The 17134-nt window shown below is 47.3% G+C and overlaps 1 protein-coding gene across 1 annotated transcript in view; it reads left to right on the top strand.

The window, feature by feature from the left end:
- Positions 1–3388: 3388 nt before the first annotated feature.
- Positions 3389–17134, top strand: part of LOC124716817 (serine protease 44-like) — a 42026-nt gene continuing 28280 nt past the window's right edge. Inside the window, exon 1 of the mRNA XM_047243368.1 lies at positions 3389–3464. Coding sequence (XP_047099324.1) covers positions 3389–3464 — 76 coding nt within the window. The remainder of the gene's footprint in view (positions 3465–17134) is intronic.

Raw genomic sequence — 17134 nt, 5'->3', positions numbered from 1 at the left:
AACTCGAGCAGACTGGCGGCCTGACACATACTAGCACTCCGGACGACAGACAGACTGTCCCACACTCACCTGGCTGACCAACTGACCACACTCGCCGAGACCGACAGACTGACCAACTGCCGAGCTCTTAGCGCCCCTTAAATGCACGTGAACAGCCTACCTTTCCCCTTTCACACCAGACACCAAAGCTGCGATTGCCACAGCGGCGCCACCGCCAGAAACCGAGGGCGAAATGGCTCTGAGCACTATGGGACTTAACATCTGTGGTCATCAGTCCCCTAGAACTTAGAACTACTTAAACCTAACTAACCTAAGGACATCACGCACATCCATGCCCGAGGCAGGATTCGAACTTGCGACCGTAGCGGTCACGCAGTTCCATACTGAAGCGCCTCGAACCCCTCGGCCACTCCGGCCGGCGAAACGGAGAGCGACTGCTTCACACTACGCGCTGCGGCGCGCTGTTCAAAACAGCAAATCTTACCACGGCTCACCTACCATAGTTGTTCTCTTACCCCCATTTACCCACTCTTGCTTGCTGTGACTTAAATATCCCCTACTGCCCTTGCAAGCTCACGCAGACAAGAAAAAATCGTAGGGGGCCAGAGCAACTCCAACTTTTTGCAGAGCAATAAATAACTTCCCAGCCAATTTGCTATTCAGATTAACAGTCCGCATAATGCGTTAAGGCACTGGCGTTAGTTGATCTTGATGCAACTCTCTCAGTGTCTCATTTCCAGGATTCCTTCCATATGGTTTTCCTCTTCAAATCCCGATTGGTCGGAGTTGAAGACAAATTCCTTACTGGACGACTGGACAAGTTTTTTTATCTCATCTAGAAATGTTCGGATCGATTCCGCAGTTAGCAGTGCATCGTCAGACGCATTCCCAGGCGTTCCTTCAGGATACGAAGCACAGTCGTATGCACTTACCCGGTTTTGTGGAAGAGCTCACGAATCGTTTGGCGTCAATCACTGTTCACTAACGCGGCAACAGCGTGCACTACTACTTCACAGCCTGCCCGATGCACGTCTGCCACAGTTTGTCGACCTTCGTTGAAGGCTTTTACCCAGCGCGCCACTGTTCTGACCGGCAATGCCGATTCCCCGCCCGCCTCTCGAAGATCTCGATGACTGTCGTGCTGTACGACCTCTGGCACATTCAATCTTGATCCAACTCCGCTGTTCCTGTTTCGAAAACATAGTGACAGCGTTACTTTTGACCGCTCGCTCGCAAGTGACTGTCCTTCCATCGATTGTGCGCACGCCGGTGACGTGGGACGGGCGAGTCCGTTTGCTCGGAGGTAAGATAGATATGGCAACAACGTGTGCTACCAGTGACAATAGTAGAGCCCATTGTATAGTGTCTCCACAGCAGTGTTGCCACTATTTAAGCACCGTTGTTGTTGTTGTTGTTGTTGTTGTTGTTGTCTTCAGTCAGACTGGTTTGATGCAGCTCTCCATGCTACTCTATCGTGTGCAAGGTTCTTCATCTCCCAGTACCTACTGCAACCTACATCCTTCTGAATCTGCTTAGTGTATTCATCTCTTTGTCTCCCTCTACGATTTTTACCCTCCACGTTGCCCTCCAGTACTAAATTGGTGATCCCTGGATGCCTCAGAACATGTCCTACCAACCGATGCCTTCTTCTGGTCAAGTTGTGCCACAAACTTCTCTTCTCCCCAATCCTATTCAATACTTCATTAGTTATCTGATCTACCCATCTAATCTTCAGCATTCTTCTGTAGCACTACATTTCGAAAGCTTCTATTCTTTTCTTGTGCAAACTATTTATCGTCCATGTTTCACTTCCATACATGGCTATACTCCATACAAACACTTTCAGAAATGACTTCCTGACACTTAAATCTATACTCTATGTTAACAAATTTCTCTTCTTCAGAAACGCTTTCCTTGCCATTGCCAGTCTACATTTTATATCCTCTCTACTTCGACCATCATCACTTATTTTGCTCCCCAAATAGCAAAACTCCTTTACTACTTTTAAGTGTCTAATTTCCTGATCTAATTCCCTCAGCATCACCCGACTTAATCCGACTGCATTCCATTATCCTTGTCTTACTTTTGTTGATGTTCATCTTATATCCTCCTTTCAAGGCACTGTCCATTCCGTTCAACTGCTCTTCCAAGTCCTTTGCTGTCTCTGACAGAATTACAATGTCATCGGCGAACCTCAAAGTTTTTATTTCTTCTCCATGAATTTTAATACCTACTCCGAATTTTTCTTTTGTTTCCTTTACTGCTTGCTCAATATACAGATTGAATAACATCGGGGAGAGGCTACAACCCTGTCTTACTCCCTTCCCAGCCACCGCTTCCCTTTCATGCCCCTCGACTCTTACAACTGCCATCTGGTTTCTGTACAAATTGTAAATGGCCTTTCGCTCCCTGTATTTTACCCCTGCCACCTTTAGAATTTGAAAGAGAGTATTCCAGTCAACATTGTCAAAAGCTTTCTCTAAGTCTACAAATGCTATAAACGTAGGTTTGCCTTTCCTTATTCTTTCTAAGATAAGTCGTAAGGTCAGTATTGCCTCACGCGTTCTAGTATTTCTACGGAATCCAAACTGATCTTCCCCGAGGTCGGCTTCTACTAGTTTTTCCATTCGTCTGTAAAGAATTCGTGTTAGTATTTTGCAGCTGTGGCTTATTAAACTAATTGTTCGGTAATTTTCACATCTGTCAACACCTGCTTTCTTTGGGATTGGAATTATTATATTCTTCTTGAAGTCAGAGGGTATTTCGCCTGTTTCATACATCTTGCTCACCAGATGGTAGAGATTTAAGTTCCAACCTACGTATTTTCTGGCCGGGATCCATTTTCAGATCATCTTAAAAGACAGAAAACCAAATTTACTCTCATGTACAATACAGGTATTACCAAAATTTTTAAGCACGTGTGAAGAATGAAGAGTATGTCGTGTCAACGCTTATGTAACATAGTCAAAAATGGTATTTCCGAAAATGCAAAAACCATGTCAAAAGTGTTCAAACGAACAGTTACAGCGCATACAGATAGCTGGTAGGGGGTCACCCTATCAGCGTAGAGGAAACCTTTTGTATGCAGAATTAATACAGCAATTTTCTTTGTCTCTCAGTTTCCAAGTTGTGAACCTTTGAAATGTAGTGGGACTTAACGGACGATTAACGTTACTGGAACTGAACGACATGTCGTCAGATAGTATTAGTGACAGACAGCGGCAGATAGCGTCAGTTAGCGGCACAGAGCTCTTATCGAATCTACGACAGGCAGTCAGAGAGCTGCTAATTGTGGTTCACCACGCAGGAGGCAGTGGCAGTATAAAAGGCGACGCGATGGGTGGCCAACACAGTGGCAGCAGCAGCGGCGGCACTTTTGGCAGGAACGATGGCGGTGCGCGCCCTCTACTTGCTGGTATCTGCGCTGTTGGTTGTTGCGGCGAAGACGAGTATTATCAGACGGGGTGAGTGTATCACTAGCAAAGACTACCTTTCACTGTGAAACGTGCAAAACGGCCTGTTGGTTTACTAGATATTTTGTACCTTCTGTTGTCGTTTTCGCTGTCACTCTAAGGATCATTTGATTTCTCTTATTTCCTTCCAAATAGTTTGGGACGCCTTGCTACGTTTCCTGTCCATTACGAATCTCTCTACCTCGCAGCAACAGTTACGCGTAATATCCGTGGGGTGTTGTTTAAGTAAGTGCCGTTCGCGCGGACGCCGCAGCAAGCCATCGAGCCACTTGCGGTACATTGATACCATTTGCGGCTCTATAGCTGAAGTGTACGCTTCGCTGTGCTGCTTTATAATGTCAGTCATACGTTTTTTGACCGCGAGAAGCCTATCAGCTGCAGAAATTCATCGTCAGTTAACAGAAGTTTATGGCTTGAATGATATGAGTGAAGGTAAAGTGCGTCAATGGGTTAGAGAGTTTAAAAATGGCCGTCAAAACGTCCGTGACGAAGAACGCTCGGGCCGGCCCTCTGTGATCACTAATGATTTGGTGGCTGCAGTCGAAACAAAGATTCGTGAGGACAGAAGATTCACAATTTCCACTCTTTCTTTCGAATTTCCACAAGTTTCAAGATCGGTTTTGTACAAAATTGTGTCTGAAAACCTAAACTTTAAGAAACTGTGTTCTCAGTGGGTACCCAGACTCCTCACAGAGGACCACAAAGGGAAGAGATTTGCCACTTCATTGGACTTTTTGATTCGTTACGAGGAAGAAGGGGATGACATGTTGAGTCAAATTGTCACTGGAGATGAAACATGGGTATCCAATATCACTCCCGAAAGCAAGCGACAATCGATGGAATGGCGACACAAAACCTCACCCGTCAAGGTCAAAGCCAAACAGACGCTGTCAAAGCGCAAGATTATGGCAACTGTGTTCTGGGACCGGCGCGGTGTTTTGTTAGTGGACTTTATGCCAAGAGGAACGACAATCAACTCAGATGACTACTGTGCAACTCTAAAGAAGCTCCGCAGAGCAATTCAAAACAAAAGGCGCGGCATGCTGACAAAAGGAGTTTTGCTCCTGCACGATAACGCTAGGCCTCACACCTCTCAAAAGACTCGGGATTTGATTGTGTGGTGTCACCGCCAGACACCACACTTGCTAGGTGGTAGCTTTAAATCGGCCGCGGTATCATTGGTACATGTCGGACCCGCGTGTCGTCACTGTCAGTAGTCGCAGACCGAGCGCCACCACACGGCAGGTCTAGAGAGACGTACTAGCACTCGCCCCAGTTGTACGGACGACGTAGCTAGCGATGCACACTGACGAAGCCTCGCTCATTTGCAGAGCAGATAGAATAGCCTTCAGCTAAGTCAATGGCTACGACCTAGCAAGGCGCCATTAGTAACATTGCATGTATCTAAAGAGTCTCACTTGTATCGCCACAATCTCCAGATGTACCACAAGGATGGATTAAAGTTAAGTATTCCAGCAGCTACGTACTTTTCTTTATAGCATTCATTACGTATCCTGTTTCAGACCTCACGCCATCCTGCTTTAGCTTAGCGCGTGCCTTTCGGCTTCCTCTCATTGTGCCTAGGCTGTCTTGTCTAGGCAACTATGTAGAAAAATAGGTAAAAGTGTGTAGAATCAGAAAATCAAAGTTCTTTTACAAAAGTATTTGTATCTTTTTTTAAAAATAAAAACGGCCCTTACTTAAAAAACAACCCTCGTATATTTAGTTAGTGCAGATCACATGATTATTTTAATGAATCATAAACAATGCTGTTACTTCCAATAGTTGTTTGCAGTGTAATTGTTCAGAAACCAAGTCCAGTGTATGAAGAATGAAGACTGATTTGCAGTGCACAGATATTATATATATGACTCGCCAGGTTAGCCGATAGTGCTAATGCGCTGCTTCGTGGACTTGGGTAGGCGCGCCGGCCCCGTATCGAATCCGCCCAGCGGCTTAACGACGTGGGCGGGTGAACCAGCCAGCCTGGATGTGGTTTTTAGGGGGTTTCCACACCTCACTAGGTGAATACTGGGCTGGTCCCGCATCCCGCCTCAGTTGCACGACTCGCAGACATCTGAAACACGTTCGCAGTATTCCATGGTTCACACTAGATGCAAACATCTGGGGTACACTGATTCCACCCCGAGCGGGTATGGGGTGGCGACAGGAAGGGCATCCAGCCACCCCTTTAAATTAACCATGCCAAATCCTATAGCAACAACGCGGACCCTGCGACCAATGCGGGATACAGGCACAAGCTAAAGAAGAAGAAGGTAATGTATATGATTTGTTTCTATAAAAAAAATATACATGTATTCCAACCTGTCTTCTCTCTGCCAATTTTGCACTGACTAGTTCCCTCTAGTAAACTTATTTCCTAATACACTCCTGGAAATTGAAATAAGAACACCGTGAATTCATTGTCCCAGGAAGGGGAAACTTTATTGACACATTCCTGGGGTCAGATACATCACATGATCACACTGACAGAACCACAGGCACATAGAAACAGGCAACAGAGCATGCACAATGTCGGCACTAGTACAGTGTATATCCACCTTTCGCAGCAATGCAGACTGCTATTCTCCCATGGAGACGATCGTAGAGATGCTGGATGTAGTCCTGTGGAACGGCTTGCCATGCCATTTCCACCTGGCGCCTCAGTTGGACCAGCGTTCGTGCTGGACGTGCAGACTGCGTGAGACGACGCTTCATCCAGTCCCAAACATGCTCAATGGGGGACAGATCCGGAGATCTTGCTGGCCAGGGTAGTTGACTTACACCTTCTAGAGCACGTTGGGTGGCACGGGATACATGCGGACGTGCATTGTCCTGTTGGAACAGCAAGTTCCCTTGCCGGTCTAGGAATGGTAGAACGATGGGTTCTATGACGGTTTGGATGTACCGTGCACTATTCAGTGTCCCCTCGACGATCACCAGTGGTGTACGGCCAGTGTAGGAGATCGCTCCCCACACCATGATGCCGGGTGTTGGCCCTGTGTGCCTCGGTCGTATGCAGTCCTGATTGTGGCGCTCACATGCACGGCGCCAAACACGCATACGACCATCATTGGCACCAAGGCAGAAGCGACTCTCATCGCTGAAGACGACACGTCTCCATTCGTCCCTCCATTCACGCCTGTCGCGACACCACTGGAGGCGGGCTGCACGATGTTGGGGCGTGAGCGGAAGACGGCCTAACGGTGTGCGGGACCGTAGCCCAGCTTCATGGAGACGGTTGCGAATGGTCCTCGCCGATACCCCAGGAGCAACAGTGTCCCTAATTTGCTGGGAAGTGGCGGTGCGGTCCCCTACGGCACTGCGTAGGATCCTACGGTCTTGGCGTGCATCCGTGCGTCGCTGCGGTCCGGTCCCAGGTCGACGGGCACGTGCACCTTCCGCCGACCACTGGCGACAACATCGATGTACTGTGGAGACCTCACGCCCCACGTGTTGAGCAATTCGGCGGTACGTCCACCCGGCCTCCCGCATGCCCACTATACGCCCTCGCTCAAAGTCCGTCAACTGCACATACGGTTTACGTCCACGCTGTCGCGGCATGCTACCAGTGTTAAAGACTGCGATGGAGCTCCGTATGCCACGGCAAACTGGCTGACACTGACGGCGGCGGTGCACAAATGCTGCGCAGCTAGCGCCATTCGACGGCCAACACCGCGGTTCCTGGTGTGTCCGCTGTGCCGTGCGTGTGATCATTGCTTGTACAGCCCTCTCGCAGTGTCCGGAGCAAGTATGGTGGGTCTGACACACCGGTGTCAATGTGTTCTTTTTTCCATTTCCAGGAGTGTACATTAACATGTGACCCACGTTCCTGTCCCCACTTTAATCAGTGTTTTTTATCTCTTTTCCGTGACGATTCTGTGCAGAATTTTCACATTTCCTATATAATCAACGCTTTTAACTTCTTGCATACTTCTCTAGCAACGCACCTCTATGGCTGAGGTCACTAATGCACGCTTGTGCTGTGTTTCTCGACTAGGTACGCTGGTTCGAATATTGGCGGTGAAAAATTTTTTGCTGCCAGTAATTGGCCAGGAGATGGAGGATAGGAGGTGGCGTGAAGGTCGTGATCACCAGTCATTGTGCGAATGTGTTGGACGTGTCCAAACCTGTCAGCAGTGTCTCGTGAAGTTAGTGCACGTCACAGTGTTGATGGTTGGACATTAATCTCGGCCGTCCACTCAGTGCTGTTCGGGAGGAGTAGACTTCTCACCGACACCGGCTTTCCCTCCTCCCTTCCCTTCATCCTTGTCAACACAGACCCGACTCTGCCCTGTACCTTCAGTCACCACAGCCATACACACAAAACAGATGAACACGTGGCAGATCACAACAAGGACGAAGGAAGGTAATGGCAAACCACCTTTACTTATATCTCGCTTAGAACGGCGGTGCAGGAATCCTGCTTCTGCTTCCTTGTGTCCATCCCCTGAATATGGGACTACCTTGTCTTTAACACATCTCAAACTTTTCAGTTCTCTGATTTACCCGTATTCCCACAGTCTATGACTGTGGTACATTCCGGGAAGACAGTATTAACTTCTGGCGCTACAAATTCTCCCACCGTCCTTACATCTCGGTCCCGTTGCTCTCCCATTCGTGAAGACAACTAAATTTTTAGGTCTTACATTTGACAGGAAACTTAGCTGGTCTCCACATGTGTCTTATTTGGCTGCCCGTTGTACCCGTTCTCTCACAGTCCTCCGTGTTCTCAGTGGTACGGCGTGGGCAGCGGATCAAACCGTCCTACTTCGCCTATATCGGTCGATAGTCCGCTCAAAGCTGGATTATGGGAGCTTCGTATACTCCTCTGCACGGCCGTCCATCTTACGCCGTCTCAACTCTAAACAACATCGGGGGTTACGTCTTGCGATCGGAGCGTTCTGTACTAGTCCCGTCGAGAGTCTTCATGCTGAAGCCGGTGAATCGCCACTAACCTAACGGCGCGATATACTGCTTTGTCGGTTTTCCTGTCGGCTATTATCAATGCCCGACCACCCGTCTTATCGTTCCTTTTTTGACGACTGTCTCGACCGTCAATACGGGTTGTATGTCTCTGCCCTGCTACCCCCTGGAGTTCGCTTTCGTCGCCTCCTTCAGCACCTTGATTTTTCACTCCCTGCAACCTTTCTCGATTGGGCGAGAGCAAAACGCCACCTTGGCTCCAGGTTCAGGTTCGCGTTCACCTTGACCTCAGCTCGCTCCCAAAGGAGGTTACCCCAGCTTCGGTATACCGCTCCCGGTTTGTCGAACTTCGTTCGAAGTTCATTAATACGCTCTTCATTTATACAGATGGCTCTAAGACCAATGGCAGTGTCTGGTGTTCTTTTATTGTCGGGGCGCACAGTTTCAAATACCGGCTTCATGGCCAATGTTCGGTCTTCACAGCTGAGCTATTTGCCCTCTACCAGGCTGTTCTTTACATCCGCCGCCACCGACATTCCGCTTATGTCATCTGCTCTGATTCCCTGAGGGCCATCCAGAGCCTCAGTGATCCGTATCTGGTTCACCCTTTCGTGCACCGAATCCCACGCTCTCTTCAGCAGCTGGCGGACGACGGTTCTCCGGTTAGCTTTATTTGGGTTCCTGGCCATGTCGGTATCCCTGGGAACGAAACTGCAGATGCCGCAGCCAAGGCTGCGGTCCTCCAGCCTCGGACCGCTTCTTGTTGTATGCCTTCATCTGATTTTAACAGGGTCATTTGTCAGCGCATTTTATCGCTGTGGCATGCCGATTGGGCTACACTTATTGAAAACAAGCTTCGGGCCTCGAAACCTCTCCCCACGGCTTGGACGACCTCTTCACGCCCTTCTCGGCGGGAGGAGGTCGTTTTGGCCCGGTTACGCATTGGACACTGCCGGTTCAGCCATCGCCATCTGCTGACGGCTGCGCCGGCGCCGTTCTGCCCATGTCGGCAATTGCTGACGGTACGCCACATTTTAACGTCCTGTCCGAATTTTAATACACTGCGAGTTGATCTTGGAATGCCATGTACTCTGGATGCCATTTTAGCGGATGACCTAGGAGCAGCTGCTCGCGTTCTGCGTTTTATCCACTTGACAAACCTGTCTAAGGACATTTGATTATGCTGTTTTCTTTTAATCCCTTGCCTGTTAATGTGTCTTTTATAGTGTTGTCCCTTTTAGTGCCTGTTTTAACCTTGTGCCTCGCAGTGCATTCGTAATTTAGTCCGGGCGCTAATAACCACTGTAGTTGTGCGCCCTAAAACCACAAAAAATCTGGTGCTTCAAGAGTATATGCTCAGAAATTTCAAGTTATTGTCTGTTTCTAATACTAGTAGCCTTCTTTCGTCGAGGGATGTTCTTTTTGCTGTGTTAGATGGCTTTTTACGATCTTCTGACTTAAGCTGCCAAACTTTAGTTTGCGTCCAAGGTGGCACAAACCTTCATGAAGTCCGTGGTCTCCATTGTTGAAAAGGTTGAAAAATCAGCCAACCATTTGGAAACCAAAGGTTTATTTGCCCCAGCTTTCAACATTTATAAAAATATCTTCCTCAGAAGGTGTGGGCCCTAAAATTTATAAAACGGTTACTAACTATTTCACATATATAACAAAATATTAATAATAGAAAAATATTTGTAGGGTAAGCGTACTCACTTGTTACATCACTTGGTGGTAAATTACATTAGCTGAACCTAAGCGGCTCTTGTCATATATGAAATTGATGTAAAAACCAGAAACTTCACATACCATGGCTTAAGACAGCAGCCATATTACACTCAGCGTACCTCACAATAACTGCACAAATGTATTCGCCCACTGACATACTCTATAGCATCTGGACGCCTGGCTCAAAATGACTTACAACTTCGTGGCCCCCTCCATCGGTAACGCAGGAATTAAATACGGTGTTGGCCCACCCTTAGCCTTGAAGACAGCTTCCACTCTCGCAGGCATACGTCCAATCAGATGCTGGAAGGTTTCTTGGGGAATGGCAGCCCAATCTTCACGGAGTGCTGCACTGAGGAGAGGTATCGATGTCGGTCGGTGACGCCTGGCACGATGTCGGCATTCCAAAGCATCCCAAAGATGTTCTATAGGATTCACGTCAGTACTCTGTGCAGGCCAGTCCATTACAGTGATGTTATTGTCGTGCAAACACTCCGCCACAGGCGGTGCATTATCAACAGATGCTCGATCGTGTTCAAAGATGCAAGCGCCATCCCCGAATTGCTCTTCAACAGTGGGATGCAAGAAGGTGCTTAAACCATCAGCATAGGCCTGTGCTGTGATAGTGCCATGCAAAGCAACGAGGGGTGCAAGCCCCCTCCATGAAAAACACGACCACACCGTAACACCACCGCCTCCGAATTTTACTGCTGGTACTACACAGGCTGGTAGATGACGTTCACCGGGCAATCGCCATACCCACACTCTATCATCGGATCGTCACACTGTGTACCGTGATTCTTCACTCCAGACAACGTTTTTCCACTGTTCAATCGTCCAATGTTTACGCTCCTTACACCAACCGAGGCGTCGTGTGGCATTTACCGGGGCTCACGAGCAGCCGCTCGACCATGAAATCAACGTTTCCTCACCTCCCGCCTAACTGTCACAGTACTTGGCAGTGGATCCTGACGCAGCCTGGTATTTCTGTGTGTTAGTCTGAACAGATGTCTGCCTATTACACATTACGACCCTCTTCAATTGTCGGCAGTCTCTATCAGTCAACAGACGAGATCGGCCTTCACGCTTTTGAGCTGTACGTGTACCTTCACGTTCCCACTTCACTATTACTTCAGAAACAGTGGACGTAGGGATGTTTAGTAGTATGGAAATCTCGCGTACAGACCTATGACACAGGTAATGCCCAATCATCTGACCACATTTGAAGTCCTTGAGGTCCTCCTTTCTCATGATGTCTAATGACTATTGAGGTCGCTGATATGGAGTACCTGGCAGTAGGTGGCAACACAATGCACCTAATACGAAAAACGTATGTTTTTGGGGGTGCCCGGATACTTTTGATCATATAGTGTACGTTCTCGTCTGCATAAAATCATAAAATTAGTCCAAAGAATAAAATATTTACATTACATATGTATTCACCATTCCAGAGACAAAAGACAATCGTTCAAAGGTACAAGCTCAAGCGATAAGCAAAAATCGGGATTTAAAGAGCGCTCAATACATCCGTGTAAGAACTACGCTTTGCTTGTGTTAATTAATAGCATTTCACATTAAAGTAAGAATGAATATTTCTTCTACAAGGCTACTAATAATACAATAAATTAACCGGTATACATTACGTATAAAATTTCTAATACATTTGCTGACAGAGTAATACTGTACGTATAATTCAGAGTGCAGAAGCTAGAGTTCTATTTACAAAGGAGCACAGTTATAAACACATGGGGAAAGAAAAGCAAATACACTCCTGGAAATGGAAAAAAGAACACATTGACACCGGTGTGTCAGACCCACCATACTTGCTCCGGACACTGCGAGAGGGCTGTACAAGCAATGATCACACGCACGGCACAGCGGACACACCAGGAACCGCGGTGTTGGCCGTCGAATGGCGCTAGCTGCGCAGCATTTGTGCACCCCCGCCGTCAGTGTCAGCCAGTTTGCCGTGGCATACGGAGCTCCATCGCAGTCTTTAACACTGGTAGCATGCCGCGACAGCGTGGACGTAAACCGTATGTGCAGTTGACGGACTTTGAGCGAGGGCGTATAGTGGGCATGCGGGAGGCCGGGTGGACGTACCGCCGAATTGCTCAACACGTGGGGCGTGAGGTCTCCACAGTACATCGATGTTGTCGCCAGTGGTCGGCGGAAGGTGCACGTGCCCGTCGACCTGGGACCGGACTGCAGCGACGCACGGATGCACGCCAAGACCGTAGGATCCTGCGCAGTGCCGTAGGGGACCGCACCGCCACTTCCCAGCAAATTAGGGACACTGTTGCTCCTGGGGTATCGGCGAGGACCATTCGCAACCGTCTCCATGAAGCTGGGCTACGGTCCCGCACACCGTTAGGCCGTCTTCCGCTCACGCCCCAACATCGTGCAGCCCGCCTCCAGTGGTGTCGCGACAGGCGTGAATGGAGGGACGAATGGAGACGTGTCGTCTTCAGCGATGAGAGTCGCTTCTGCCTTGGTGCCAATGATGGTCGTATGCGTGTTTGGCGCCGTGCAGGTGAGCGCCACAATCAGGACTGCATACGACCGAGGCACACAGGGCCAACACCCGGCATCATGGTGTGGGGAGCGATCTCCTACACTGGCCGTACACCACTGGTGATCGTCGAGGGGACACTGAATAGTGCACGGAACATCCAAACCGTCATCGAACCCATCGTTCTACCATTCCTAGACCGGCAAGGGAACTTGCTGTTCCAACAGGACAATGCACGTCCGCATGTATCCCGTGCCACCCAACGTGCTCTAGAAGGTGTAAGTCAACTACCCTGGCCAGCAAGATCTCCGGATCTGTCCCCCATTGAGCATGTTTGGGACTGGATGAAGCGTCGTCTCACGCGGTCTGCACGTCCAGCACGAACGCTGGTCCAACTGAGGCGCCAGGTGGAAATGGCATGGCAAGCCGTTCCACAGGACTACATCCAGCATCTCTACGATCGTCTCCATGGGAGAATAGCAGCCTGCATTGCTGCGAAAGGTGGATATACACTGTACTAGTGCCGACATTGTGCATGCTCTGTTGCCTGTGTCTATGTGCCTGTGGTTCTGTCAGTGTGATCATGTGATGTATCTGACCCCAGGAATGTGTCAATAAAGTTTCCCCTTCCTGGGACAATGAATTCACGGTGTTCTTATTTCAATTTCCAGGAGTGTATGAGCTAAAATAACGCCGCTATAAAAAGTAACTTCGGCTTAATACTACGGAAGCTTAATTGATAAGGAAAAATTGCAATACAGTGGGCGCTATATACGTGCGCTTAAGTACTACATCTTCCCGGTGCGAAGTAATGTAATTTTACATTAAAGCAAAATGACAATCTCGTATAGAACACCTGTGATAAATGCAATAATTTTAGGGTTATAGGTTAAATATAAAATTATCTGTAAATCATTTATGTGGCAGAGTGATATTGTTAGTAAATTTCCGGCCGCTGTGGTCGAGCGGCTCTAGGCGCTTCAGTCTGGAACCGCGCTACCGCTACATCGCAGGTTCGAATCCTGCCTCGGGCATGGATGTGTCTGATGTCCTTAGGTTAGTTAGGTTTAATTAGTTCTAAGTTCTAGGGGACTGATGACCTCAGATGTTAAGTCCGATAGTGCTCAGAGTAATTTGAACCATTTTGTTCGTAAATTTAGCGTGCAGAAGATAACAATTCTATTAAAAAAATTATTTCTACTTCCAAAAGGTAGAAGAAAGAGTGAAATGAATAAAGTTGCACCAAAATCAAAGATACTAATGTTAGCTTTGTCGCCAGTTTGTGCCTCAAATAATTCGTTTAGCCTCAGTCCATATTCTGTGCTTATAAGACTTTAGTTTTTCCTCACTTGGCCAGATACCATTAATAGCAAACTCATGAGAGTACCGGGCAGGGCCCTCGAACCTGCTTGAGCTTTTGAGGATCCAAGACGCCACGGAGTTTGACACGACTATGCTTCAGGAGGATGGCGCCTGGCACAACTATGCTTCAGGAGTGCATCCAACAACTGTCAATCAATGCCAGGCTGGTTGGCTGCTTGCGTTCATGGATCTGTGTTTAACCTCAAATTTTAGTCCATCTTATGAGCCTTTAGTCTATTTCATTTTTTGCTTCTTCAGTATACAGGCCAAACACTAAGGACCCGTAGCTTGCTCTTACTGTAGTGGTCTTCAGTCAGCTAAGATGCAATTCTCCAACCTTCTCTTCCCTGAACAGGCTATCTCCGAATGTCGCGCGGAGTGGCCGCGTGGTTTGAGGCGCTGTGTCACGGATTGCGCGGCCCCTCGTGCATGGCTGTGTGTTCTGTTCTTAGCATTAAGTTAGTTTAACTAGCGTGGAAGTCTAGGGACCGATGACCTCAGCAGTTTGGTCTCTTAGGAATTCACACACACACATCTGCGACAACCACCGCAACCTACGTTCATTTCAATATCCTCACTTTAGCGTTGCCTCCCCCCGCATTTCTACCGCGCGCATCTCTCTCCATTATCAAATGGACGACACCATTACCGATGTAAAACTCATACGTGTGGCAAAGACGAAATATTTGTCGATTCCGACTATTTCTTGTGCGATACCTCTGGAAAACGTTAACTCACGCAGAGCTATGTTCGTGAATCTCGCGGGAAACAAAACGTGCCCGTTTAACAACGGTAAGGCGATTAGCGAAATATACAGAGATGACGGAGAACAGACAGAGCGTTCCGAAACCGAATGGAGTGAATTACGCTTTCTGTTCGTAGAAAATGAAAATAACTGTAAAAGATTCTAATTTTCGGACTGTAACTGAGTCTGGTGAGACGGAACCTGCGGAAGATGCTTAAGTTGCTGATAAAAAGGCACGGCTGTCGTAACACGGTGGGCGCTACTAAAAATTGTACTTTCCATATACGACGAGCACACAGTTTTAATCTGCCAGGAAGTTTCAACAAAGTTGTTGTAAATTCCAATTTCTATGTACTGTGAAGATTACCTGCGATTATTTGCGTTTAGCCATGAGCGCCTTTTTGGTGTTATATTACATGCAGTGTTGCAGACTCGGTTATTCGAGAAGTCACAACGATAATTAAATCTTTTTAACTCATTTGTGTGACTTTGTTGCTAATTTGTTGGGGTGTTGTAGAGCCTCCATTTATTCTGTTACCTGACCCTGAGGTATAGCTGCGTACTGCGCCAGCTGAGCCTACCGTAACAACATTCGGCCTACCATTACAGCAGCAGCGACGAGGCCTTTACAAAACTGGCAACGAGGGTTCACAAAAACGTGTACACATATTAAATGTAAAGGAAGGGAAAGTTATACTGTCACTGTTTATGGATGTCATGATTACATTCGGACAGAATGAAGTGGTGAGGTAAAAGGTGAAGGTTCTCCAAGAAGATTTCTTTCAAATGAAGTGCATGTGCATTGTGTCGCACACGTTAGGACTGAATTTTGAAAACAGAACAGATGGAAAATTTAGTCTTTCACAGAGGGAACTAATTGACTGATTCTTCCTTGATGAGAAGTACGATGATGAAGTCAAAAATGTTTGATATCGTGAGCTTATTGGTGGACTCCTTCACCTTTCACAGAGGACGAGACACAGCTTTTCCGATGGCAATGTCGTCACGGTGTGGTTCAAAACTGAAGATGAACCACTGGAACGCAGTAAAACGGATACATGAAGCAAATAGCACATCACAAATTCAGATATTACCCCTCTGGCGAAAAACCTGAAGAATTCGCAGACGCTTGTTGATGCGGGGTGTTCAAAAAGTCTCTCCGCAGTGCCGTAGAATTGTTAGCCACGCGTGCCGTATGCCGCAGTGAATTTACCGAAATAAAACTCAGCGCAATACAAGTTATTAATTTATTGAATATTCCTTTTTACTTACAAATTTTCACATTAAATGTTGAAAGTGTCCCCGCTGTTGTTGAACACACAATTCAATTCGTCTAATCATGTTTCTAAACACAAGCTGTAACATTTCTTCTGTAACAGAAGCAAAATGGCTCTGAGCACTATGGGACTCAACTGCTGAGGTCATTAGTCCCCTAGAACTTAGAACTAGTTAAACCTAACTAACCTAAGGACATCACAAACATCCATGCCCGAGGCAGGATTCGAACCTGCGACCGTAGCGGTCTTGCGGTTCCAGACTGCAGCGCCTTTAACCGCACGGCCACTTCGGCCGGCGTAACAGAAGCAGTGAAAGTGGATACTGCAGTTTTCAATACATCGATGGATTTTGGACGATTGTTATAGACAGTTGCTTTCACTGCACCCCAGGAGAAAAAGTCAGGTGGTGTTAGGTCAGGCGATCGTGGAGGCCAAAGTCCCTGTGAAATTACGCGATCACCAAAAACATCAACAAGGATTGACATTGAAACGTTAGCTGTATGCGCGGTTGCACCATCTTGTTGAAGATAACCGTTCAGTATTTCACAAGTTCCCCTATGAATGGGTACAGAATATCAGTGCAGTATCGTTATGCGTTTGTTTCGTTGAAAAATATGGGACCCACAATCAGACGTCTATAAATTTCAATCCAAACTCCTATTTTCACAGAATGAAGTGGTTCCTCATGAATACATAATGGATTTGCGGTACTCCTCATACGAGAATTTTGCGAGTTCGTGTACCCGGATAAATGAAACCACGCCTCTTCGGTGAAAAACGTTTCATTAAGAATATCCCTTCCATTTTGTTGAACGAAAGTTTTGAACTATTGAACATAATGCAGTCTCTTGCCATGATCACTTTTTTTCAGTTCTTGCACGACTGTCGCTTTGTATCGGAAAAGTTCTAATTTTTTCCTTACAGCTGTGTGGGCCGTCCGACACTAACATCGATTTCCTGGGTGAGTTTTCTTACTGACTTGTTCGGAATCACGGACATTTTATCGGAAACATCGAACAGTTTATGCTCAGACAAAACGTTAGGACGACCACTTCTCCGTGCATCTGTCACTGAACTCGTACTTCGAAATCTGTTAATCAAATCTCGCACAGTA

Source organism: Schistocerca piceifrons, chromosome 9, assembly GCF_021461385.2.
Source record: "Schistocerca piceifrons isolate TAMUIC-IGC-003096 chromosome 9, iqSchPice1.1, whole genome shotgun sequence".
Taxonomy (NCBI): Eukaryota; Metazoa; Arthropoda; class Insecta; order Orthoptera; family Acrididae; genus Schistocerca; species Schistocerca piceifrons.
This window is presented reverse-complemented; position numbering and strand designations above follow the sequence as displayed.